The sequence below is a fragment of the Pinus tabuliformis genome, chromosome 4_1 (genome assembly GCF_031772625.1).
Source record: "Pinus tabuliformis cultivar Carrire ecotype Pingquan chromosome 4_1, CPIR1, whole genome shotgun sequence".
NCBI lineage: Eukaryota > Viridiplantae > Streptophyta > Pinopsida > Pinales > Pinaceae > Pinus > Pinus tabuliformis.
The window spans coordinates 90,905,294-90,930,185 of record NC_142303.1 but is presented as its reverse complement, the minus strand read 5'-3'; the positions used below and the strand labels follow the sequence as shown (position 1 = coordinate 90,930,185).

General features: G+C 36.9%; 2 protein-coding genes across 6 annotated transcripts; both read right to left on the bottom strand.

The window, feature by feature from the left end:
* Nucleotides 1-8,478: 8,478 nt before the first annotated feature.
* Nucleotides 8,479-19,107, bottom strand: LOC149174345 (PR5-like receptor kinase). 5 transcript variants are annotated; one of them, XM_089422579.1, is made up of 10 exons: nucleotides 18,960-19,107; nucleotides 18,326-18,826; nucleotides 17,360-18,004; nucleotides 10,393-10,512; nucleotides 10,082-10,287; nucleotides 9,864-9,990; nucleotides 9,681-9,749; nucleotides 9,328-9,548; nucleotides 9,081-9,213; nucleotides 8,479-8,987 (listed from the first exon to the last, which is right to left on the bottom strand). In XM_089422579.1, the coding sequence occupies exons 1-8, from the start codon at nucleotides 19,021-19,023 to the stop codon at nucleotides 9,463-9,465; spliced, it is 1,818 nt and encodes a 605-aa protein (XP_089278705.1). In that variant the 5' UTR covers nucleotides 19,024-19,107; the 3' UTR covers nucleotides 8,479-8,987; nucleotides 9,081-9,213; nucleotides 9,328-9,462. The 5 variants fall into 5 exon arrangements, with proteins under 5 accessions (XP_089278705.1, XP_089278704.1, XP_089278702.1 ...); XM_089422578.1 differs by having other exon boundaries at nucleotides 17,360-18,010; nucleotides 18,326-18,823; nucleotides 18,960-19,105; XM_089422576.1 differs by having other exon boundaries at nucleotides 17,360-18,010; nucleotides 18,960-19,102.
* Nucleotides 8,631-9,434, bottom strand: LOC149174346 (putative serine/threonine-protein kinase PBL1). Its single transcript, XM_089420814.1, has 3 exons — nucleotides 9,328-9,434; nucleotides 9,081-9,213; nucleotides 8,631-8,987 (listed from the first exon to the last, which is right to left on the bottom strand). The coding sequence occupies exons 1-3, from the start codon at nucleotides 9,432-9,434 to the stop codon at nucleotides 8,631-8,633; spliced, it is 597 nt and encodes a 198-aa protein (XP_089276940.1).
* Nucleotides 19,108-24,892: the final 5,785 nt, after the last annotated feature.

Here is a 24,892-nt window from a genome sequence, read left to right as displayed (position 1 = left end):
TTATTAGATTGGTTAAGCGAAGTAAATAAATATTTTGAATTTGAGGAAACCAGTGAGGACAAACAGGTGAAGTTCGCTGCCACGAAGCTGAAAGGACATGCGTCCTTGTGGTGGGACAGCGTTCAGGCAGAGAGGAAAAGACAGCAGAAACCACCTATAAAGAAATGGGCCAGAATGGAGGCCAAGCTAAAGGAAAAATTTCTGCCAAAGGATTATCAAATTATGTTATACAGACAAGTGCAGAGCTTGAAACAAAGAGGAATGACTGTTAAAGAATTTACAGAGGAATTCTATAAACTGAATTTGCGGGCAGGGTATGTGGAAGATACCCCAGAAAAAAAAAAGCCAGATTTGTGAATGGTTTGAGGGGGGAAATACTGGATGAAATCGGTATCCTTTCACCCCGAACATTGGATGAAGCCTACCAGTTTGCACTGAAGGCAGAGGAGAAAATTAACCAGAAGCAAAACGCCAAGAGAGGAGGTGGAACTGGCAGGGGAAAAGGTAAGGTTTTTGGAAGAGGTAGAAGTGCAGGTTCCAACGAAGAAGGCAGCAGCTCTAAGTCTGCTGGCACAGCAGAGAGGGACAATAGCACTAGAGGAGGACGACCAGCTCAGCAAGGGCGAGGAAGTGGTCGGGGCAGGGGAACTGTCCAGTGCTATCGTTGCCATAAGTTGGGACACAAATCATATGATTGTCCTGAGGGTGAACCTGTAGGTGGAAGGGGAGCTTATGTTGCTCATTCGGAGGATGCTGAAGCAGCACCTCAAGAAGTGGAAAATGCCCCAAAGACAGGCAAGGCTTTGGTATTGAATAAGGTGCTGTTAAAACCAGCAAAAGAAATTGCAGAACCTGATCAGCGAAAAGCTCTATTCCGGACTGTTTGCAAGTCACAGGGCAAGTGCCAACAACTTGGTAGCGGTAGAGATGGTGGAAAAACTTGGTCTGAAAAAGCTGAAACATCCCACTCCATATAAGGTGTCATGGCTGCAGAAGGGACACCAACTGTTGGTGGATGAACAGTGTGAGGTGGAGTTTCAGATAGGTGAGTACAAAGACAAAATCATCTGCGATGTTATGCCGATGGATGTCTATCATATTTTGCTAGGACGACCCTGGCAGTTTGACAGGAGCGCAGTCCATGATGGAAAAACCAATTGTTACAGGTTTGTCAAAGATGGGATCAAGCACACGCTTGTACCCATCAAAGAGGAAAATACCGCAGAAGCCAGTGGAGTGAAGGCATTGCTGATGGGCGGAAAAGAATTTATAAAACAGATGGAGGACAGTGAAGTAAATTTTGCTGTCATACGAAGACCAAAAGCGGTGATATTGCATACACAGATTTCAGATTTGCTCGAGGAAATTCAGAAGCTGCTGCAGGAATTTGGGGACATTGTGGTGGATGACCTTCCGGATGAACTCCCACCCAGGAGAGGTATTAGTCACTGCATTGACTTTATACCAGGGGCAAGTCTGCCAAACAAAGCAGCTTATTGAATGAGTCCTAAGGACCATGAGGAAATCAGGAAGCAGGTCCAGGAGTTATTAGACAAAGGGTTGATTCGAGAGAGCATGAGCCCCTGTGCAGTACCAACCGTGCTGGCTCCAAAGAAGGGAGGTGAATGGCGAATGTGCACAGATTCCAGAGCCATAAATAAAATTACGGTTCGGTACAGATTTCCCTTACCAAGAATGGACGACATGATGGATTGTCTGAGCGGGGTAGCTTATTTCTCGAAAATTGACTTAAAAAGTGGATATCACCAGATTCGAATTCGAGAAGGAGATGAGTGGAAGACAGCTTTCAAGACGAACGAAGGCTTATATGAGTGGTTGGTGATGCCATTTGGGTTGAGCAATGCTCCCAGTACGTTCATGCGTTTGATGAATGAAGTGCTGAAGGAGTTTATTGGAAAATCTGTGATAGTTTACTTGGACGACATCTTGATTTTTAGTAAAACTGAAGAAGAACATTTCAGGCATGTACGCGATGTGTTGAGGAAGTTGCGGTAGAATAAACTGCTGATCAATCTGAAAAAGTGTACCTTTTTCAGCGGGAGTTAATATATCTGGGCTTTGTAATTGCAGAAAATGAGCTGAAAATGGACCCAGAAAAGGTGGCAGCTATAGTTAGCTGGCCTTCACCGGGAAGTTTATTTGAAGTCCGCAGTTTTCATGGATTAGCGAGCTTCTACAGGAAATTCATCAGGAATTTCAGCGAGATTTGCGCACCTATGCTGGATACGATCAAGAAGACAAATCAGCCATTTCACTGGACTGAGGCAGCGGAAAGAGGTTTCCAGACTTTGAAGAGGAAGATTACTGAAAGGCCGATATTGAGGCTGCCTGACTTTAACAAACCTTTTCAGGTTCGTTGTGATGCCAGTAATACAGCCATTGGGGCAGTATTAAGTCAGGAGGATAGACCAGTTGCATACTTCAGTGAAAAGCTGAACGAGAGTAGACAGAAATACTCAACCTATGACAAGGAATTTTATGCAATTGTCCAGGCGTTAAAACACTGGAGGCACTATCTGTTGGGTAATGAGTTTGTTCTGTTTACAGATAACTCTGCGTTACAGTACATTATGCAGCAACATAAGTTGAACCACAAGCATGCAGCATGGGTGGAATATTTACAGAATTTTACGTTTGTACTGAAACATATCAGTGGGCAAGCAAACAAGGTGGCAGATGCACTGAGTAGAAGGATACTACTCTTGCAGGAGGGTACAGTGCAGGTTCTAGGCTTTGAGCACCTGAAGGAGTTGTATTCCACAGATACTGACTTTAAGGAAGCCTTTGAGGCTTGCCAAAACCCTCTATTGAGGAACAGCAGCATGTGGTTGGACTATAATCTACAAGAAGGGTTGTTGTTTAAGGGAGGACAGCTATGTATTCCCAATTGTTCTATGCGGGATAACATTATTCAGGAAAAACACAGTGGGGGTTTGGCTGGACACTTTGGTATAGATAAAACGACTGCTCAGGTACGACATTTTTATTTTTGGCCGAAATTGCAGCGAGACGTGCAAAGGTACGTGAGTAGGTGCAAAGTTTGCCAACTAGCAAAGGGTCACAGTCAGAATACAGGGCTTTATCTACCGCTACCCATTCCAGACCGACCGTGGGACTCCGTTAGCATGGATTTTGTTTTGGGTTTACCTAAGACACAGCGAGGTTTTGATTCCGTGATGGTTGTGGTAGATCGGTTTTCCAAGATGGCGCACTTTATACCTTGTAAGAAAACCAGCGATGCTACTTATGTAGCACATTTATTTTTCAATGAGATTATTCGTTTGCATGGACTTCCAAGATCCATCATCTCCGACAGGGATGTGAAGTTCACCGGTCATTTTTGGCGAACCTTGTGGAAGAAGTTGAACACCCAGTTACAATTCAGTTCGGCTTACCATCCACAGACAGACGGCCAAACAGAGGTTGTAAACCAGAGTTTAGGGAACTTACTTCGGAGTTTAACTGGTGAGAATTCCCGGACATGGGACCGAGTACTAGCTCAGGCGGAATTCGCGTATAACGACTCACCAAATCGCAGTACTGGTCTTAGTCCTTTCCAGATTTTATACGGCATGCATCCGCGAGGGGTGCATGAATTACGGGATTTGGGGAAGCTCGAAAAACGAAGCGCTGATGGAGAAGATTTTGCTCAAGCAATGAAGAATCTGCATGAGCAAGTCAAGCAGAAATTACAGGACAGCAGTCAAAGGTATAAACAGCGAGCTGATTCAAAATGACGGGAAGTACAGTTCAACGTTGGGGATGAAGTCCTTGCGTACTTGCGCAAAGAGCGGTTTCCAAAACGGGAGTACAGCAAGCTAAAATTTAAGAAAATCGGTCCCTGTAAAATCCTTCGAAAATTTTCTGCGAACGCTTATGAGATACAATTGCCACCAGGGATTGGTATTTCTCCCATTTTTAACGTGGCAGATTTGTTTCCTTATGTCACAGATTCGAAGGACCAGGTAGCAGCAGAACCACCGCAGGATACCAATGATGAGGAAAGTTCATGGGTGAGACAGATGCCCATGGCACCACCCCTCGAGATTGAACGGATTCTGGACACACAGGTAGCTAGGCACACGCGCAGAAAGGAATATTTACGGTATTTGGTCAAATGGAAGAACCGTCCAATAGAGGACAGTTCGTGGCTTAATGCGACTCAGATCCAGAAAGCAGGCTATTCTGTTGACGACCTCATGGAACGGAGCCATGACTTTTTGTCACCCCGGAAGCCTGATGCAGGAGCATCCAGCTCTGAGGGGACAGCGGACAGTTAACTGTTTCATGGAGGGAGACCAGTTACGGGACAAGGAATACATGCCAGGTGGACAGGTCGTTACACTGGTGGTTGTTACTTTCTGTTAATCATTGTGTTTTTTTATTTATTTTAATTTCCTAGAAGGTCGTTAACGACCATAGCATCTTAGTTGTAATTTTGTTTTGTTGTAGTCTAGAAGTTAAAACAGTTGCTTAACATTCTTATTAGAGTAAACTGTCAGTCGGTTGCCATAACCGGATGGCATAGTTCAACCGCAAGGAAAGCGGTTATGAGTTGATGAATAAAAAGCAGGAAAAGAGTGTAATGAGGGAGACCCCCTCTGAACGAGAAAAGTAAACAACTACAGAAATTGAACCCTCTGTCTGCAAGCTAATAAAGCATTTGTTCTAGTTAACTATTTATCTAATATTTGCAAAGCTGTACATTGTCATGTGACCCATACATTTGTAAATGCCTGTGAAAATATTCAATTTATAGAACTGAACAGAACAAACAAGGACCACGAGACTGCCACAGAGTTTTTTTTGTTTCCAGCAGAAACTGAAAGGGGAAACTATCAGAGGACGCGACAGTGCCACAACAACAAACACATATTTGAATCAAAGGCGGAACGTGCTAACCCCACAACGAAACAACCAGGTACCAAAAACAAACTGTTTCTCTGTATTCTTAATTTAATATCATTCAATCGCACAGGAAGAAAAACCGAGTTCTTTTACAGTCCCAAATTCTATTACAAAACATTTCGAGCAAACAGCACTCGGCCCAGAATAAACACATATACCAGCACCGTGTACAAAGAATACAACAGAACAGGATATCCCAGCTGTGGACCAAAAACGAAAGGCGGACAAACCCAGGATCGAACCTGGTACCCTATAACTAAAACAGAGAAGTATAGACGGGAACGACCCTACCCTTTTGAGAGGCGGAGGGTTTCCAAAGTTGCAGGCGGCAAAACCCCGGAAGCCGACCCTTCCCAATACCTGCAAGTAAAAGGAGCGAGGGTTAGAAACGAGAAGACAAGCAGAACAAAACGAAATAAGGAAGGAAAGCGCAGAACTCCAGACTTACCCATTTGTTTTGCTTGAGAAACCAGCGGCAACGAGTTACCAACTCAAGCCTAAAGAAAAGGGGCAGAAATTCGTAAGTTACAGTGGCAGATAAAGACAACGAATAAGGCATAGAACCTTAAATTACCTTGGGAGCAGAGTTGAACTCCTCCAACCCCGAGCGCGAAGGAACGAAACCTGGCATCATCGCATACAGTCAGATATCCAGAACAGAAACTCGAAAAAATGTTACAGTAAAGACAATCCCTATGTTAGCAATTTCCAAACGACAAAATTGAGTAGTGAACAGTTAACCTGAGTCTGCGGGTTCGGGCAACCAACAGCAGCGACGAAGGAGTCAGCTATCATAGCAGAGCAGGGTTCGCTCAAGAACACTGAAGGAAACCGAAACCCTTTCCCTAACGCATATAGACCTATCCAGAAGGTAACGCTCCAGCAGAGCGAAACATAACAAAGTAAACTGGCACAATGAAATGGCAGAGTGCTATTAAACCGGAGACTTAGGGTTTAGGAAACGCGGGAACGTTGGACCGAGGGCACCGGCAGTGACACTTTCAATCGGTGGAAAGGGACGGCATTAAATTTCCAGATTAGAAGTTGATACAGAGGTACGCCCGGACGGGACCGAAGTTAGGCCATATTAATTGCAGAAGGGTCGAGAGGAACTGTGACAGACGGCGGGGTGGCTATCCTCCACATCAGACTTACATACGTCAGCAAACGCCAGGGCTGGGCCATCACCTTAAATGATAATTTTTTTTATATGTGTCTTTAACGGTAGAAATTCCTTTGCAATTCTTTACATGAAGTTGTACATATTACACTCTGATATATAATTTATTTAATTATGATCTTTTGATGTGTGAATCTCTTTAGCCAACATGGTTCCTTTTGGTGGACTGAGCTTATTAAACAAATGTATTTTAATTAAATATATACAAAGAGATGCAATTTTATGAGTGATTATATATAGGTGTGTTTCTATATAATTATATGTGTTTTTAAATTCATGTTTTTGTATATAATATATATATATATATATATATATATATATATATATATATATATATATGCTTTGCTTTTTTATATAATTGTATATACATTATTATGTTTTTATATAAATACATAATTTAAATAAAAAATGAAGATATGTTTAGTAGAGAAACCCTAAAATGGTTGTAGAATTTGTATTAAGAGTTATATTTCAAGTTTAATATAATATCATAGATTATAATGTTATTCATATATATATATATATATATATATATATATATATATATATTCAAATATTTTATATTTTTATTTATCTATTTTAGTGATTTGAATTAAGTGTCATTTAAGTTAAAGCAATAAAAAAATGCATAAATTAACTAAGAATTATATATACATAAATGGCACTCAAATATTATATAAATAAACATATAACATAAAAAGTGTATGTATATAAGCTAATTTGAATTATGCCTACTTTAATGCTAGAAATATAAATGTATTGTTTTATTTTTTGTATATTAATTTGTCAATTTTCCATTAAATCTAATAAATATTTTTTAAGTTATGTATTCTATATAGTATTTAAAATTAAAAATTATAATTATATCTATATATATGTGTGTGCATTTTCTAATTTATAGAAGCAATAATCTTTTTATATGTGTGTGTATTTTCTAATTTATAGAAGGAATAATCTTTTTTCACGAGAATCCGCAGAGATTTTTGAAGTTATGTACTCTATATAGTATTCAAAATTACTATTCAAACAATGAAAAATTATATAGAGAGAGAGATTGTGTAACTTATAGAGGAAATAGGCTTTTTCATGGTAATCCCACTATAGAATTTCAAGCAAGAATAATCCTTTTCACCCGATTTTTGAAGTTATGTACTCTATATAGTATTCAAAATTACTGTTCAAACAATGAAAAATTATATATAGAGAGAGAGATTGTGTAACTTATAGAGGAAATAATCTTTTTCATGGTAATCCCACAATACAATTTCAAGCAAGAATAATTCTTTTCACCCGATTTTTGAAGTTATTTACTTTATATAGTATTCAAAATTACTATTCAAACAATGAAAAATTATATATAGAGAGAGATTGTGTAACTTATAGATGAAATAGTCTTTTTTCACAGTAATCCAACGATACAATTTCAAGCAAGAATATGATTTTTTGTTATTTAAAATACATTTTCAATGCATTTGAATGCATAAATGGATTCAACACCATGAAAAACCTAGGGCATAGTCGAATTCTACAAATTAAACAACTACTAATGTTTTTAAAAATCTTTATCACATTTTGATTAAAATAAAATAAAATATGATGTTTAGAATTTTTAAATAGTCTTATTCTTCTACATTTTGGTCTTTTTTAGGTATACTTTTTTTAGCAATTTTGTATGAAATCTAGCAAAGATTTGTTGGAATTGCAAATTTTAGCCTAGTCATCTACACAATCCAAGTGGCCAAAGAGATTTCCAAAGCCTTGAATTCATTTTTGTATTAAAAAATACAATTTAAACCATGAAAATATATATACTCATTTTAACCACTAATATATCAAGTAACAAGATAGACCAAATCTATTGAGTTGCAAACCTTTTTTCAAATTTTACACTCTAAAAAAATATGTACTCAAAAAATTTGATCCAAAATTTAAATATTCTGTAATATTTAAAAATTTTAAATGTTATCTTTTAATTAAAAAACTATATTAATTTGTAAAGTGTTAATTTTTAATAAAAAGGTTATGTTTCTTCCCTATTTAGATATAAATGAATCCATTTTTGTACATCAATTTAATTTAATTAATTGAATAAGAAGAAAATAAAAATGTAATTATCATTTTTAAAAGAAATTTATTATCAAATAATCTATATAATTTTAATGATATAGTTGGTATAGATTTAATAATTAAAAATATTAGATTATAAATTTAAATTATATATATATATAATCAATTTGTTTAAATTTAATATCTAAGAGCAATCACAATTCCTAGTTCAAAGAAATAAAAATAAAAATATGTACACCTTTGAAAACCACTGAGAAAAATCAACGAATATAGAATTAAAATGTTTGATAATATATATCATGAAAATGTATATGAATAGCCTACGAATGCATATTTGGTTGACTGACTTGAGTCATATAAAACAGGAAAAACAACATTGGCTTGACGGACCTTATTCATAGAGATGGGCGAACTGCTTTACGGGTCCATTGATGGATATGTTGGAAGTTTCAAGTCATCTACCTACTTGAGGTAGGTTAGAGCTGTTATCAGCCCACTCCATCTTTCTGGGTATGGATTCCATCCCTGGTTGGACATCAGCAGGTTGCAAATTTCTCTGTTCAATACCAACACCCTCCAAAATGAGAGGAGAGGGAGTATTATTATTCTCATTTTCACATGTGATGCCATCTTTTATCTCTGCCACTACTTCAGACACGCTTGGCCTACAAGATGGTGTACCCTCCACACATCTGAGCGCAAGTCTGGCAACCTTAACTATTGATCCCATGTCGTAGTCTCCGTTCAACCTCTTGTCTATAATTTCCTCTATGTCGCTACCGTTTTCATCCATCGTCACATACGGTTTCACCTATACATGACGTCAACATAATATCTAATTTTCACCTGAAAATCGTAAAATATGTTCATCATTTAAACGATTAATTATAATCGGATTCCTTACCCATTCAATGAGGTTAAGCTCCTCTTCACCTAGATTTGCATCTATGGGGGATCTGCCGCATATGATTTCCAACAACACCACTCCAAAGCTATATACATCACTCTTCGCAGTCAACATTTGAGTCCGGAAATAACTGCAGAAAATCCCCAACAGAAAATGAAATTGCCCCTGTTTTCAATAATTAACAGAACTTGTACAATACTATCAAGAATATTGCACACAGAGAGGAAGGCATATGAATATATACTCTGGATCGAGGTATCCTATTGTTCCCTTTACTGCAGTGTTAGCATAAGAAGCCTCTCCATCCACTGAGATCCTTGAGAGACCAAAATCAGCCAGCTTTCCATTCATATTGCCATCTAAAAGGATATTGGCAGTCTTAACATCCCTGTGAATTATCTTTGGCAGTCTTAACATCCCTGTGAATTATCTTTGGAGTGCAACCCATGTGCAGGTATTCCAATCCTTTCAACATCAAGCGCAGGTGGATCACATGAATATTATACTTAAAACATTATTTATTGAAAGGTACAAATATCAAATGAACCAACTTTGTATACATAGATGTACTGTGCACTAATTTATTTAAAGATTTACCTTGCGCTGCATCTAAAGCTATTTTGAGCCTTGTTTTCCAATTTAGCGGGGAAATCTCTGCACGACTACCTGGAAAACAATTTAAGATCAAATATACATTTTTCAAACTTACTTTTGGAATTAATATGAGTATATACACCAACTCAATCAAATGATAACAATATTATTTAGTAACATATTTACCATAAAGGTGGTCCCTCAATGACCCTTCAGACATATACTCGTATACCAGCATAACCTCTTTCGATTTATTACAGAATCCGAGTAGAGAAACCAAATTCCTATGATAGATTTTCGAAAGAAGATCAACCTGTTTATCCAGTGAAACCACTCAAGTTTTTTATACACATAATAATGTCAATATAATTAAAAATACTATAATTTAAAAACCCTAAAATTACCTCATTTTGGAATTGGTGAAGTCCTTCTGTAGAGAACACGGAGAGCACTTTCACTGCTATGTCTCTTCCTTCCAATTTACCAAAGAATACTGATCCAAAGCCGCCTTGCCCAATCTTTTCATTAAAGTTTTGTGTGGATTCCATTATCTCTTTTAACTTGAAGGCACGAGATTTTGTTGGATTTGGGTGTATAATTGTCGAGTAATCTGCAATCCTTGCAAATTTACAATATATCAAAGATTAGGTGTTTTCATAGGGTAAATTCACAGTAGGACTTTAAAATATATCTGAACTTCAAGTTGCTTCCTAACCTTCATTGAGATGTTGTTTAGTCTTGAATTTCTTCCAATACACAGCTATAGCCACCATCATTGCTAAAGCTATTAAAGCTCCGCTTATGGTTATTCCGATTAAAAGCCTGTTCGTTTTTGCTAACAGACGAGTTTCGGGTCAAAAAAGTTTAAAGAAGAGTTACAAGCTGGAAAACAAATTGAAATTCAAGATCTGAAATTTGAATATCTTACATAATTTATTGAATTTCCCAAACAAAAATTATGATCTCTTTTGGAAACAGCATTAAAAAAATTGCAGACTAAAACAACATAAATAAATGAATGTAAAAGGGCAAGGCCTTCTGGGATCCTACATTGTGTCATTTGACTACGGGAGCTCACTGTTTTTGGAGATTCCAAGTCTGTAATTGAGTGGTCAGTAATTGAGTGGTCAAACAAGAGAGGTTCTTCTTCTCCCCTTTTCTGGAGCCTTGGAAATCTAGAATTAGAGCCCTGATCCCTGAATTCCACAAGCGTAAACACCGTAACTATCTATTTCACACATCTACCCAGCACAAAATGGAAATGGTGAAGCCTACCGATTATCTAAGGTAGGATGGTGAAGCAGATCGATTATCTATTGCAGGCTGCTCTGCGGCGACTAATTGGATCTCCTTCCATTTTTTTGAAAACGACATCCTATAGGAGGAAGGAAAATTTCAGATTTAAGATCTCAACTTTCCAGGTCGAAGCTCTTTGTTTGAATTTTGTAGCCTCAGGATGGATTTGTTCGCTGATGTTTCTCTCCACACCTGTTTGCAGGCTCCCCTGTATCATCATCTTTCCACTTTTCTCTTGATCGCTGGAGGTTTTCAGATCCACTTATTAGTTTTTGTATTGATGTCTATTTTCAACTGTGTTACTTTTTGTCTCTTGGTTTAAAGGAAGAATCTCTTTACTGTGATAATGGATAACTGCAGGGCTTTCAAAGCAGTGAAGTTTCTCTGTTACTCTGTTTTCAGTCGAAATACTGATACATGTTTTCTGTTGTAATCACTTTCTTTACTATTAGTAGAAAGAGTATTTTCTGATTGGAAAAAAAAAAAGGGGCGAGGCAATCATCTTATAGTGTGGCTTTCACAAGCAGATTTCTGTATGTTTTTGTAAATTTTATATTTATTATTATCATAGTACTAGGGTTTTTGCAATTGTGAGAGCCGTGTGCACGGATTTCTCATCCAGAAGAGATGTTGGGTAAATTTGTATTCACTTACCCACATAGGGTTTTCTAAGCTAGAGACTCTGTTTTTTTAGTTAGTGGAGAAAATTGAGTGTCTTGTGCGTTGGAAGGAATTAATTCCAACTACCCATCATTATTACAGTTGCTGGATTAATCTAGAATTCAGCAGATGTTTTAAATGGAGTTTCTAGAATTCATTGACAAAATGGGCAAGCTTCCTGAAGAAGCCACCGCCCCATCGAACTCCAGAAAGATCTCTGTCCTATATAAATATCTGTTCAATCAGCAAATGAAGGCAAGTTCCAAGTTCCAAGTTCTGTGTTTAAGTGTTTGAGTCTGTGCTCTCTGATTTGGTATCAGAGCAGGTGTGAGGTTGAGTGCTGGTAAAGAGCTGTGAGCTCGGTGTTGGTGAGCCGTGAGCATGGGCGACTGAGCCGTGAGCGTGGTGACTAAATTCTGTGTTGAGTTGCTGCAGTCTATTGGAGGGAGAACGGCGTGCTGGTAGTGAGATGGTCACTGATTTCCAAGTTGTGGAGTGTGGTGAACCTGAAGCGGACCTGAGGCACGTTGAGTTGTGGCTACTATTGGCATTGTAGGCCCTTTTTTTTCTTGAGTTATGAGTAAGTGTTGCCTGTTGTTGGCACTGATTGAAGAGCCCTTCTTATTAAGTGATTCAAGAGGCGCATATGACGTGTCCATGAGAAACTGCAGTCGGCTAAAACCGAGGGAGAGCTGAGAGGAGACTTGTGTTTGGCGTGCGTTGTTCGTTTTGATGTGTGGAGAAGACTGTGTTCATCATTGAGAGGCATGAACTGACAACCAAAAATAGAGCCCGCTACATTTGGAGGACTATCACTTTTTGAAGGAGCCTGAATAGATGATTGGTGAAGTGCATATGTGTATCAGCCCTGTCAACGAGGAGAAAACTGTTGTAAAGAATTTGTATTGCAGAGCTTTCGGTCCTGCCCGGTTGCTGTATAGGTAAATTAAGAGATTTCATGCTATAATTCCACATTTATTAATTATCCAAGCTCTTTTGTTTGTTTACCACGTGGAATAGCCCACTCTTAATGAAACTTGTTTTCTATGTAATGTAACTTTTGGAATAACGTTTTTGTGAACGAAGTCTAATAAGGTATATGGTGTTGTGAAAAAAAAAAGAGGAAGAAGGAAAGGCAGCCATATATTGGATAAAAAATTTTGAGGATTTATAAAAATTAGTAATTTTTGGTGATTGGTAAGGAGAAAATAAGTAACAATGGCTAATATATTGGCTGAATCTTATATAACCGACTCTAACAAGTTAGATGGTGAAAATTATGCAAATTGGAACTTTAAGTTGCAGACTTTGATGGAAAGCAACAATACATGGGCGATTGTGTCTGGAGCTGAAGTTAAGCCAATGTCCCCTCAAGCCACAGATGCTGCAATTCAATATTGGGAGCGACGAGAAAACAAAGCAAAGGTGCTTCTGCGGATGACAGTTAAGGACAACATTATTTCACACATTAGAAAGTGCAAAACATCCAAGGAGACATGGGACACTTTCAAAAATTTGTATGAGACGAAGACTACAAATCGAATATTATATTTAAAGAGTAAGCTTCTTTCAATTAAGATGGAAGAAAATGAATGTGTTAGTGATTTCATTTCTAGAATTAAAGATCTAAAGGATAAACTAGGTGACATTGGTGAATCAGTATTTAGTACAGGCTTGGTTACTGTGACATTAAGTGAAATGCTTGATGAATATCAAATGTTTATAACTGGTCTTTCAGCTAGAGAGAAGGCTCCTACTTTTGATGAGTTGGCAGGTATACTTATGCAGGAAGAAGAGTGGAGAAGAAGCATTAAATAGAATTCTCCTAATTCAGATTTAGCATTGATGGCCAAAGGGAAGAAGTCCTTCAAAGGTAAACAGTGGGAGAAAAATAAAGGCAAAAAGCCACAGGGAAAATCATTTCAAGGAACCCCTTTACCAAGGACAAATGCCAAATCCAGTAGAGATGATGTGTGTTATTACTGTGGAAAACCTGGTCATTTTGCTAAGAATTGCATGAAAAGGAGGTCTGATCAATTTAAACAAAGAAGGCATTCAGGAAATTATGTTGATGAAGCAATTAATCAAGATATTAGCAATCTTAAATTGTTTGTGTCCAATGGTGCTTTATCAGCAGAAATTGATGATGATAATGCTTGGTTTATAGATTCTGGTGCATCAATCCATATGTCATGAAAAAGAGATTGGTTTGATACTTATCATGAGATTAATAAGGGAGGACACATCTATTTAGGAGATAATAGATCACATGAAATTAAAGGATATGGTAATATAAGTGTTATAATGCCTAATGGACAAGAAAAACAAATTCAAAATGTAGTGTATGTTCCTGGATTAGAGAAAAACTTAATATCAGTATCTACTATCACAGATCAACATTTAAAAGTTGAATTTGTGAAATCACATTGTTTGGTAAAGGATGTACATGACAACTACAAGGTTGTTGCAAAAGGAATGAGAGTTGGAGGCTTATACAAGTTGGATGTAATGAAGAATGGGCATCAAGCTTTGGCATCAACAGGCATGTCAACCATAGAACTTTGGCATCAAAGGTATGGGTACTTAAATCATAATGACCTAATGTTACTATAAAGGAAATTGATGGTAGAAGGTCTTCCAATTATTAAGGGTGAACACTTTGAATGTGAAGGTTGTGCACTAGGAAAACAACATAGGGAAAAATTTCCTGTGCATGAAAATAGAAGAAAACGTGAAATACTTGAACTGGTGCATACTGATGTATGTGGTCCAATGCAAATTAAGTCACTTGGTGGAGCATATTACTTCCTTATATTTATTGATGATAGCACTAGATACACTTGGGTATACTTTATAAGAAACAAAAGTGACGTGTTTGAATACTTTAAAGAATTCAAGAATATGGTTGAAAAGCAAACAGGAAAGAGCATTAAAATTCTTCGATCAGATAAAGGTGGTGAATACACTTCAGGAGCTTTTATCAAATATTGCAAACAAATGGAATTATGCAACAATTTACAGTGCCACATACACCTCAACAAAATTGAGTAGCTGAAAGAAAGAATAGAACATTAGTTGAATGTGCTCGAAGTATGATAAAAAGTAAAGGACTTTCTAATAGTTTTTGGGCTGAAGCCATGAATACATCTGTATATCTTAAAAATAGAAGCCCTACTAAGTATCTTGAGCACAAAACACCATTTGAAGCATTTTATGGCTTTAAACCTAAAGTTAATCATTTAAGGATATTTGGATGCAAGGCCTTTGCTCATATTCCTAAAGATGAAAGGAGAAAGTTAGATGCCAAAGCCATCAAATGTATTTTTATTGGATATTGCACTGATCAAAAAGCATATAAAATGTATGATCCAAGCACTCACAAGGTCTTTGCAAGTAGAGATGCTATATTTCATGAGCATGTAGATAAACAAATAAATGAAGATGAACATAATACACGACAGTCTTCTTATGAAAACTTCAAGGAAGAAGAAGTTGAGGAATCAACCCAAGAACTAAAACACATGGACATTCCAAAAGACACATCAAGGGATCAAAGTCCACAAAGAAGTGATAAAGGCACTCCACAGAGAAGAAAAGGAGAAGGTACTCCACAAAGTAATGAACCTCTAAAAAGGACAACACGACGGATTCAAGCCCCCATCAGATATAAAGATTATGCCTTAATGTCTCAAGTAATGACTGTTTTTGAGCCCTTAAATTATGAACAAGCCAAAAATCATAAAGAATGGATGGAAGCTATGAAAGAAGAATATGATTCTATAATAAAAAATGAAACTTGGGAATTAACAGAATTACCTAAAAATAAAGTCCCCATAGGATCAAAATGGTTGTACAAGACAAAATTTAATGCAGATGGTAGCATAGACAAGTATAAGGCAAGATTGGTTGCAAAAGGTTATTCAAAAAAAAGGAATAGATTATGAAGATACTTTTGCTCCGGTTGCAAAAATGAATACAATCAGAATAATGATAGCATTGGCAACTAAATATGATTGGAAGCTACATCAATTAGATGTAAAGTCATCTTTTCTAAATGGTGACTTAAAGGAAGAAATTTATCTTGTTCAACCAGAAGGATTTGTAAAGAAAGGTCAAGAACATCTTGTATGCAAGTTAAAAAAGGCCTTATATGGACTAAAACAGGCTCCCAGATATTGGTATGAGAAAATTGACAAATTCTTCTTCCAGCAAGGATTTAAAAGGAGTAAAAATGATCCTAATTTGAATGTCAAGACAGATAAAAATGGGGATATAGTATTACTTTCTATATATGTTGATGATCTAATAATAACAGGGAGTGCTGATAAATTAATTACAGATATAAAAATGAAGTTATCACAGGAATTTGAGATGAAGGATCTTGGTGAGATGCATTATTGTCTAGGTCTTGAAGTATGGAGAAATAATGGAAGAACCTTAATCACACAAAGCAAATATACAAATGAAGTACTAAAGAGATTCCATATGAATGAATGTAAAGCAGTGAATACTCCATTGGAACAAAATATCAAATTAAGAAGTGATGATGGAACAAAAGAGGTGAATGGAACAATGTATCGACAATTAGTGGGAAGTCTGAATTATCTCACTACCACTAGACCAGACATTGCTTATGCAGTAAGCATACTTAGTCAATTCATGGCTAAACCTCATGAAAGCCATTGGATAGCTGCAAAAAGGGTCCTTCGATACTTAAAGGGAACTATCAATTTTGGTATTGAATATACTAATGCTTGTAATGTTGAATTGACAAGTCATTCTGATTTTGATTGGGTTGGAAATCCAGATGACAAGAAATCCACCACTGGATACATCTTCAACATAGGATCAGGAGCTATATCATGGAGCAGCAAGAAACAGTCAACAGTTTCTTTATCATCAACTGAAGCAGAATATAAAGCATTATGTAGTAGCACCTGTGAAGCTATATGGCTCAGAAGAATGCTTGAAGATGTTGGTGAAGGTCAACAAGAACCTACAATGATCAGATGTGATAATCAAAGAACAATCATGTATATCATGCAAGGTCAAAGCATATAGACACACAATATCATTTTGTAAGAGAAAAGGTCCAACCAAAAGAAATTTCTCTAATGCACTGTAATACAAATGAGAATGTAGCTGACATATTCACTAAGCCTCTTGGAAAGGCAAAATTTGAGTTTTGTAGAAGTAAGTTATGTGTTGTAGAAAATCAAGATTATATTGTACGCCTCGCTGAGACTTAAACCAACAGTAATATCAATTAAGAGTATGTTTAACAGTGTCTTATATATTTGTTATATGGTTGGAATTAAGGGGGAGTGTTGGAAGGAATTAACTCCAACTACCCACCATTATTACAGCCGTTGGATTAATCTAGAATTCACCAGATGTTTTAAATGGAGTTTCTAGAATTCATTGACAAAATGGGCAAGCTTCCTAAAGAAGCCACCGCCCCATGGAACTCTAGAAAGATCTCTATCCTGTACAAATATCTGTTCAATCAGCAAATGAAGGCAAGTTCCAAGTTCGAAGTTCTGTGTTTAAGTGTTTGTGTCTAAGTGTTTGAGTCTGTGCTCTCTGATTTTGTGTTGTTGTGGTGCATAGTTCTTGTGTTTTGACAAAATCGCCTGCGGCAAATAGTGTAAATCTTAAAGCTGAGGAAATAAAGAACAGCTATATGAACCCATAAGAAATTGCTTCTACTTAGTGAGATTCCATACCAGAGGATTCTGCAACAGAAGCCGCAGCGCCGCAGAAGACGACCGTGTAATTACTGCCTGCGGAGCATTTGAAGGAGGCGGCGTTGTCGTCATCTGAATCGGTGTTGGCCTGGGGACATTGTGTCTTGAAGAAACGAGAATAGTTACTGGGACGGCAATTGCTCCCTTCGTTATCCCCAGTGCAGGCGCTCATGCAGGCGTTCCTCACCCTTAATTCTGCGGGACAGTTGGCAATTATGTTGCTGCTGCAAGCGATCGCTTGGCACTTTGAGTTAGAGGGTATGAACGAAATTGGAATGTTGAATCCGCCGATGAGAGAGATGTCATACGAGTCGACGTTCGCGTATCGTCTGTACTCGACCACAGTCGCTGCGGGTGTAATTCCTTGACAATTTCGTGCAGTCTTGCATTGCCCGGTTGTGCAATGCAGTTCACCCCAGCACTCCGCCGTTGTGCAGAACCGACACCCAGTGCGCCCCCACATTCTGCCAGCTATCGAACCGGCAGGGACTGGAACCGTCCACGACTCTCCCCTTTCCAGCTGTACCACTCCCCCTTCCACGTGTGACCCTTCGTCGATTAATTGTGTCCCGGCTGGCCAAACGGGGAATTGGCACTTATTCAGGAACTCAATGGTCGCACCTCCTGCTCCTGCGAGAATAACAAATACAGTAATAAAGTTGGACTCTTGAACATACATAAATATCCAATTTACAGTTTATAACCCAATTTGCAATTACTTTTTAAACATCATTTAACAAATTGCAGGCTGACACAGCATTATAAATAAATGATTGCAAAACTGTTCATAATTTCATGGCTACAAAACCTTGAATGTCAACAGAGGTGTATTGAGGAGACAGTGCGCCTACTTAGCTGCTACAGCTATATTAGAAGAGAAAATTGAAATAAAGAACAGCTATATGGACCCACAAGAAATTGCTTTTAGTTAGTGAGATTCAATACCAGAAGGGGCCGCAGAAGGGGAGGAAGTGGCAGCGCCGCAGAAGATGACCGTATAGTTAGTGCCTGCGGGGCAACTGGACGTGCCGCTGCAAGCGCTCATGCATGAGTTCGTTACCCTCAATTCTGAGGGACAATTGACAGTTATGTTGCCGCTGCAAGCGATCGATTGGCACTTAGAGTTAGAGGGTATGAACGAAATTGGAAGGTTGAATCCACCGACGAGAGAGATGTTATAATAGTCGAGGTTGGATACTTGATTGAGACTGTACTCAACCATAGTCGCTGTACAGTTTTCTATACTCTCGCATTCCCCGGTTGCGCAGGACTGTTGGAAGTAACACCCAGTCCGCCCCCAAAATCTGCCACCTGTCGAACCGGCAGTGAGTGGGAATGTCCACGACTGTCCTGTGTCCAGCTCTGTCATTCGGTTTATTTGTGTCCCGCCTGGCCAAACGGAGAATTCGCACTCGTTCAGGAACTCAATGGTCACACCTCCTGCTGCTGCGAGGATAACAAATACAGTAATAAAGTTACACTCTTCAACCTACATAAATATCCAATTTGCAGTTATTACATTTTATAACCCAAGTGCATAAAGTTGCCATGAATGCCAGAGAAACTCTGCAGTTATTACCTTGTACAACGCAACAGGACAACACCGCCATGAACGCCAGCGAAGCTCCCTTTGCTCTCGCCATTGCAAACGCTGTGACTCAAACATCTCCCCGACAAAAGCCATATAACGCGTCCAGAACAACAACCAATTTTGAATAGTTCTAGTTTGACTAATCATTCACAACTAGAGCCGTGTTTTCCACGTTTTCTGATCATAACAAGGATTCACAATTAAAAGCGCGTTTACTAAATGCAATCAGTAACCATCCCACGGTTTTCACAATTAAAAGCGCGTTTACTAAATGCAATCAGTAAACATCCCACGGTCTTGCATTAAAGGCCGTGCCATGTGGGGTTGATCAATACATACATTACACTTCACGATAAAATGTGTGGTTTCTCCTGCACCATTGACAATTGGGTCCATCAATAATCACACCGCAAGGTATATTATTATTCTTGGTTTATCTTATTTTAAAGTTGGATTTAATAAGAGAAATTTAATGTGGGATTTAATAAGAGAAATTTAATGTAAATGTCTTGAAGTGTAATCTTTTTTAATGAAAAATTTTATTAGTTTCCAATGTTGATAAATCTAGATTTAAAATTGATTTAATATATATTTCAAACAAACAAAAAATATTTCTAAAATGAAATCTTATATATTTTATTAACAAATATTCAAAATCAAAAGTAACCCAATGGAAGGGCACAGAGCTTACTATATGAAATTTATGGTCATGTTTTTCTTATGACATGGTTTGTGTTTATTAGTGTGGCCGAAGCTTTATGGAATGAACCAATTATGTGGATCATATTTCTTATCCATTTATGAATTGGGACAAAGGTTATAGACCCTAATCGAATAAGGAAAAGAGAGGATCTCAGCTACTAGATTCAAAGTATTAATTTAAACCAATTTTGTAGAAAACCTTTAGAATGTCTTTCTTTTTGCTATTTAATCAAGTTGATTAGAAACAAACTTAATGTAATTTTGAACTTGAAAACTTGCAAAACTGTTTGGGGCCTCTTTAAAAACACGTGAGATCTATGAAAGCAAAAGAGGGAGTTGTGAAAAGAAAGGTATGTTATAAGCTTATGGTAATTATTTTTCCTGTTGATTTCAATTTCTCATAAGTTAGAGGATAATCCTAAAGGTGATGGAATCCTTTGATTCACCAAGTCCTGAAAAACTAGGTGAATCCATTGTAATTCCTAAAAATCTTAAGTATCTTGTATTTTTTTAATTCATTTATTGTTGCTTGAATATTTGGCTATCTTTTGTGAGTGCCAACGACTATTTATTTGTAGAAAGCAAGTTTCCCACATCTACACTTGCACAAAGCATTTCAATCCGTTGCCATTCTCACTTGTTCTCAGATTATTTTATATGATAATGTTTATGTTGCGGTATGTGATAACATTGGTCAAGAGCTTCCACAAAAGCTTTCCTTCTCAAGGTTTTCTCTGCACTTGGTTCAATTTTAATAAAATCAACCTTTTGGTCTCCAATTTTATTGTCTAATATCTCTTTCTATTAAAAGTGACTTTTATTCAGTCGCTCCTCTTATTGTTTACATCAACTTATGCTCTACAAGATTTAAGACCTTTAGTCTAAGCATTGGTTATTAATCAAAACTGATTAATAATGAGCCCACAATAAAACAAAAAATATTGGATAAGGCAAACAATAACCTTCCCATAATAAAGGATAAAATGCAAGGTGGAATTAATCAATGACCATATTATAATAGAGCGTAAAATTATATCAATAAAATTAGCTTTCTATCCCCGCTTGGAGCTATCCCCCAAACCCACTCCCTCTATAATTTTGGCCTCACCCTATGTCCTGGTCATCCTAGACACATGGCTTACAACTCCTTATGATTTTTTCTTAGTATAATTTGGCTTTTTTCATTGGTTTGCGCCTCCTCTGGGAGTTATTGATCCTTGTGTTTTGTTTTCTTCCAATCACTATGCCTTGCCAATGCATGTGCTCTCACTGAGGGTATGGAGGTCATGGTCATTTGGCAAGAGATCAGGCTCAGATTCAAGCCTAGGTGGCCACTGCCATCTTTTATTGTTCTTCTACCCAAAATCCATGTGGAAATTCAACAATTGGAAGCTTTAACCACTAATGACAGTCATGTCTACTCTTATTCTGATATTCAAATTGAAGTTGCTAGTTGTGTTCCACATCCTAGCCACATTAGGGGATGACACAACCAATACTTTAATTCCATCACCCTCCATTAGAAAATGAAGGTGCTCTTGGGTAGGGTGCTCAAAGAAAAGTATGAGGATTGCAATTAAATCATTCCATACATCAATGTAATCCAAAATGTCCAACGCTGCCACTTGGTCAACCTTGACGCCCCCTAGCAGATATAGAAGGTCACCTCTAGTATGGCCTCAAATCTCCACTTAACACAATTGCTCAAGACCTAGCCCGAGTCATACTGTGACAAATGATGCCTCTTTAATCTTGTTAGCTCTTATTTTGGTTTTTAGCAAATTATTTTTTTTATAGTAAATGTATGGCCAACTAATTATAATAGAAGACATTTAGTAATTTTGATATTAACTTGAAAAAATATTTTTTTATAGTAAATGTATGACCAACTAATTATAATAGAAGACATTTAGTAATTTTGATATTAACTTGAAAAAATTATAAATAAACTAGTTAAATTTTTTTAATGATTTAAAAGAAGTCAATTATCCTCATTATCATCATTATAATTTCCCTGTGACCGGTCACAATGGTAACTAAAAAAATGTTAATATACAACTTATATCAAAATAATTTAAAGAAAATAGAAAAAACAATTAAAATAAATAGACTTAAGTTCATATATATATAAACTTAAATACATATGATTTGCCATTAAATGACGTTCATTCATAGTAAGAGCCATTTAGATATTTTGCACGGTTCCAAAGCATTGACAATTAGAGGCATGCCGTCCCTCTCCATCGTTAAATGCCTCTAAATGGTAGTGACTATGACCTATCGTAAGATCCATTCACCATTATAGGCGTGTCTTGCACGTCTCTCATGACCGGCTCTTTAGAAGATATAGCAGTTGTCTATAATGCGATTTTTTGGAAGTTTTTTTGGTCAAAATCCTGCAGAAATTTATTGGAATCGCAAGTTTGATAGTGAGTTTCTGCACAATAAGTGTCCCAGGGGTTTCTCAGGATGCTGAATCCAAATATGTAGTTAAAAAACCATTTTAACTGCAACAGATCAAGATTTAATCACTGGAATCTTCAAAAAATCACATTATAGACAACTCCGAAAATATAAGTCCTTCCCAATTGCGATGGTCTTTAAAAAAATAAAAATAAAAAGTCCTTGCGTTGATGTCCATGAAGGGACAAGTTTCTCGATTTATTATGTTATTGTTTACATGGACATCTGGGATTGCTTCATTTCGATTAGTTTAGCCCGTATTCCCTTTTTTTTTAGGTTTATGTATATATAGGTGAAATTAATTAATTAATTAATTACATCGGCTGGTTATCATATTTTTGGGAGGAATGATACATTGTTTTTTTTATATGGTTTGGATGAGAGGTATGTTTTAAGTGTTTTTACAATTTAGTATGACTTGGATGTGTAAATATGAGACATTTTCAAGAAATAATAAAAATAATTTTAGCAATTTTAAATTATATATAATTTTGTAATTTTATTAATGGAATAAGATTAATTATTAAAATATAATTATGTATTTGAATGGATATTAAATTAGCTCATGCTTTTAATAGTTCCTCTATCATATATTGAATTTTTACTTTTAACAAAAAAAAATTACCACATTAAAATAATAAATTAAGTAAAGTTTTAAGCATAAGAGGAAAAGGTTAATTCAATAGAAAATATCTGAAATCTTGCTCCAAAATCTTTTAATATTTCTTTTAACTAAAAATATGTAAAATGAATCTTTAAAAGAAAAGCCATATCCTAAAGATATATTAAAATCTTTGAGGACATAAATATTTCCACATTAAAGGTGTAATGTTTGAAAATATTAATTTGATGTAGTTTTATTATAAATTTTGTTATCATGGTAAAAAATTCATTAAATATAGTACTAATATTAATATATTAATATATTATAGTATTAATATTATTAAATTTAATAACTTTGAATTAATGTGATATTAAATTTAATATAATATTTAGTTTGTTATATTATAATATATATTAATATATTATGATATATACTAACTATAGATATATGGAGGGAAGAACAAAGAGATAGAGTGATAAAGATGGAGAGATGGAGGGAGTCACAAAGGAGAGGAGGAATGAAGAGAGAGAGAAAGGGAGGTGTGAGAGAGTGAGAGAAGGGTAAGAGATAGAGGGGGAGACACATGGATGGAAGGGGGGGAGATAGTGACAAGGTTGGAGGGAAGATAGAGAGGGAGAGAGGGGGGAGAAATAGTGACAAGGTTAGAGGGTAGAGAGAGAGAGAGAGAGAGAGAGAAAGAGAGATGGGGGGGAGAGGGACGTAGGAGAGAAAGGGAGAAAGGGGAAGAACCAGAGAGAGGACTTGAGAGAGAGGAGGAGAGATGGAGTTGGAGGGTGAGAGACTGAGAGAAAAAGAAAGACGTAGAACAATTAAAGTGGAGAGAGAGGGGGAGTGACAAGGTAGAGATAGAGAGAGAGTGTGTATTTTTGGTATAAGGTAGAGAGACAAACATCGAGAGATGGAAGGAAGGGGGGAGAGAAGAAGAGAGGAGAGAGGGATGGAGATAGTGACAGAGTTGGAGGGTGAAGAGACAGAGGGGAGGAGATAGAGTGAGGTGGGAGAGGAAGGAAGAAAGAGAAGACATGAAAGAGACAAGAGAGGGAGTTGGAGGAGGCAGAGAAAGGTAGGTAAGAAGAAAGAAATAAAGAGAGAAAAGTGGGAAGAGAGAGAGATAGAGAGAGGGAGTGATAAGGCAGAGAGAGATAGGAAGAGAGGAGAGCAGGAGGGAAGATAATTAAAAGGGGGAGAGAGGGAGAGGGAGAGGTTGAGGGAGGGAGACATAAATGGATGTGGAGAGAGAGTGTGTATGCTTTGAGGGTGATATAAAGAGACAAAGGAGAGGCAAAGGGAGATAGATATATAGATTGGAGGTGAAGAGAGGGAAGAAGAGAGAGATAGAGAGAGGGAGGGAAGGAAAAAGGGAATGAGGGAGGGAGGGAGAGAGGGAGGAAGAGAGGGAATGAAAGATGGATATATATGGAGAGAGAAAGCGTGTGTGTTTGGGAGGCGGTGAGATAGAGAGACAAAGGAAGAGAGATGAAGGGAGATATAGATATAGATGGACGGGGGAGAGAGGGAAGACCATTTCTTGAACAAGATGTATTGATTTCAGTGTAGATGATGACTTATAATCCTATTTGATTGCTTGCACTAGATTCATTGATTTCAGTGTAGATGTTGATTTCTAATTATATTTGATTGCTTGCACTATGCATTGATTTCAGTGTAGATGTTGATCTAATCTTATTTGATTGCTTGCATTAGACTCATTAATTTCAGTGTAGATGTTGTTTTCTAACCCTATTTGATTGCTCGCATTAGATGGATTGGATGTTGTTAATCGTGAGACTTTAAAAATATTTTTCAAGATTAGATGGAGGGCAGAGAGAGGGAAGAATATTTCTTACACTAGATGCATTGATTTCAATGTAGATTATGTTTTCTTAGAATTCTATTCAATTTCTTGCACTAGATGCATTGATATCAGTGTAGATGTTGATTTCTAATTCTATTTGATTGCTTGCTCTAGATGAATTAATTTCAGTGTAGATATTGATTTCTAATCCCTTTTTATTACTTACACTAGATGCATTTATTTCATTGTAGATTTAGATTTCTAATCCTATTTGATTGCTTTCACTAAATGCATTGGTTTCAGTGTAGATGTTGATTTCTAATCTCATTTGATTAA

Excerpts from the sequence above, each read along its gene's own strand:
- LOC149174346 (XM_089420814.1), bottom strand. The coding sequence starts at position 9,434 with ATGAATGGAAAGCTGGCTGATTTTGGTCTCTCAAGGATCTCAGTGGAT. Across the intron at positions 9,214-9,327 it reads ATAGGATACCTCGATCCAGA|TTATTTCCGGACTCAAATGT; the intron begins GTATATATTCAT and ends GATTTTCTGCAG. Across the intron at positions 8,988-9,080 it reads AGCTTAACCTCATTGAATGG|GTGAAACCGTATGTGACGAT; the intron begins GTAAGGAATCCG and ends CGTCATGTATAG.
- LOC149174345 (XM_089422576.1), bottom strand. The coding sequence starts at position 19,023 with ATGGCGAGAGCAAAGGGAGCTTCGCTGGCGTTCATGGCGGTGTTGTCC. Across the intron at positions 18,827-18,959 it reads GTCCTGTTGCGTTGTACAAG|CAGCAGGAGGTGTGACCATT; the intron begins GTAATAACTGCA and ends TTATCCTCGCAG. Across the intron at positions 9,750-9,863 it reads ATTGAGGGACCACCTTTATG|GTAGTCGTGCAGAGATTTCC; the intron begins GTAAATATGTTA and ends ATTGTTTTCCAG.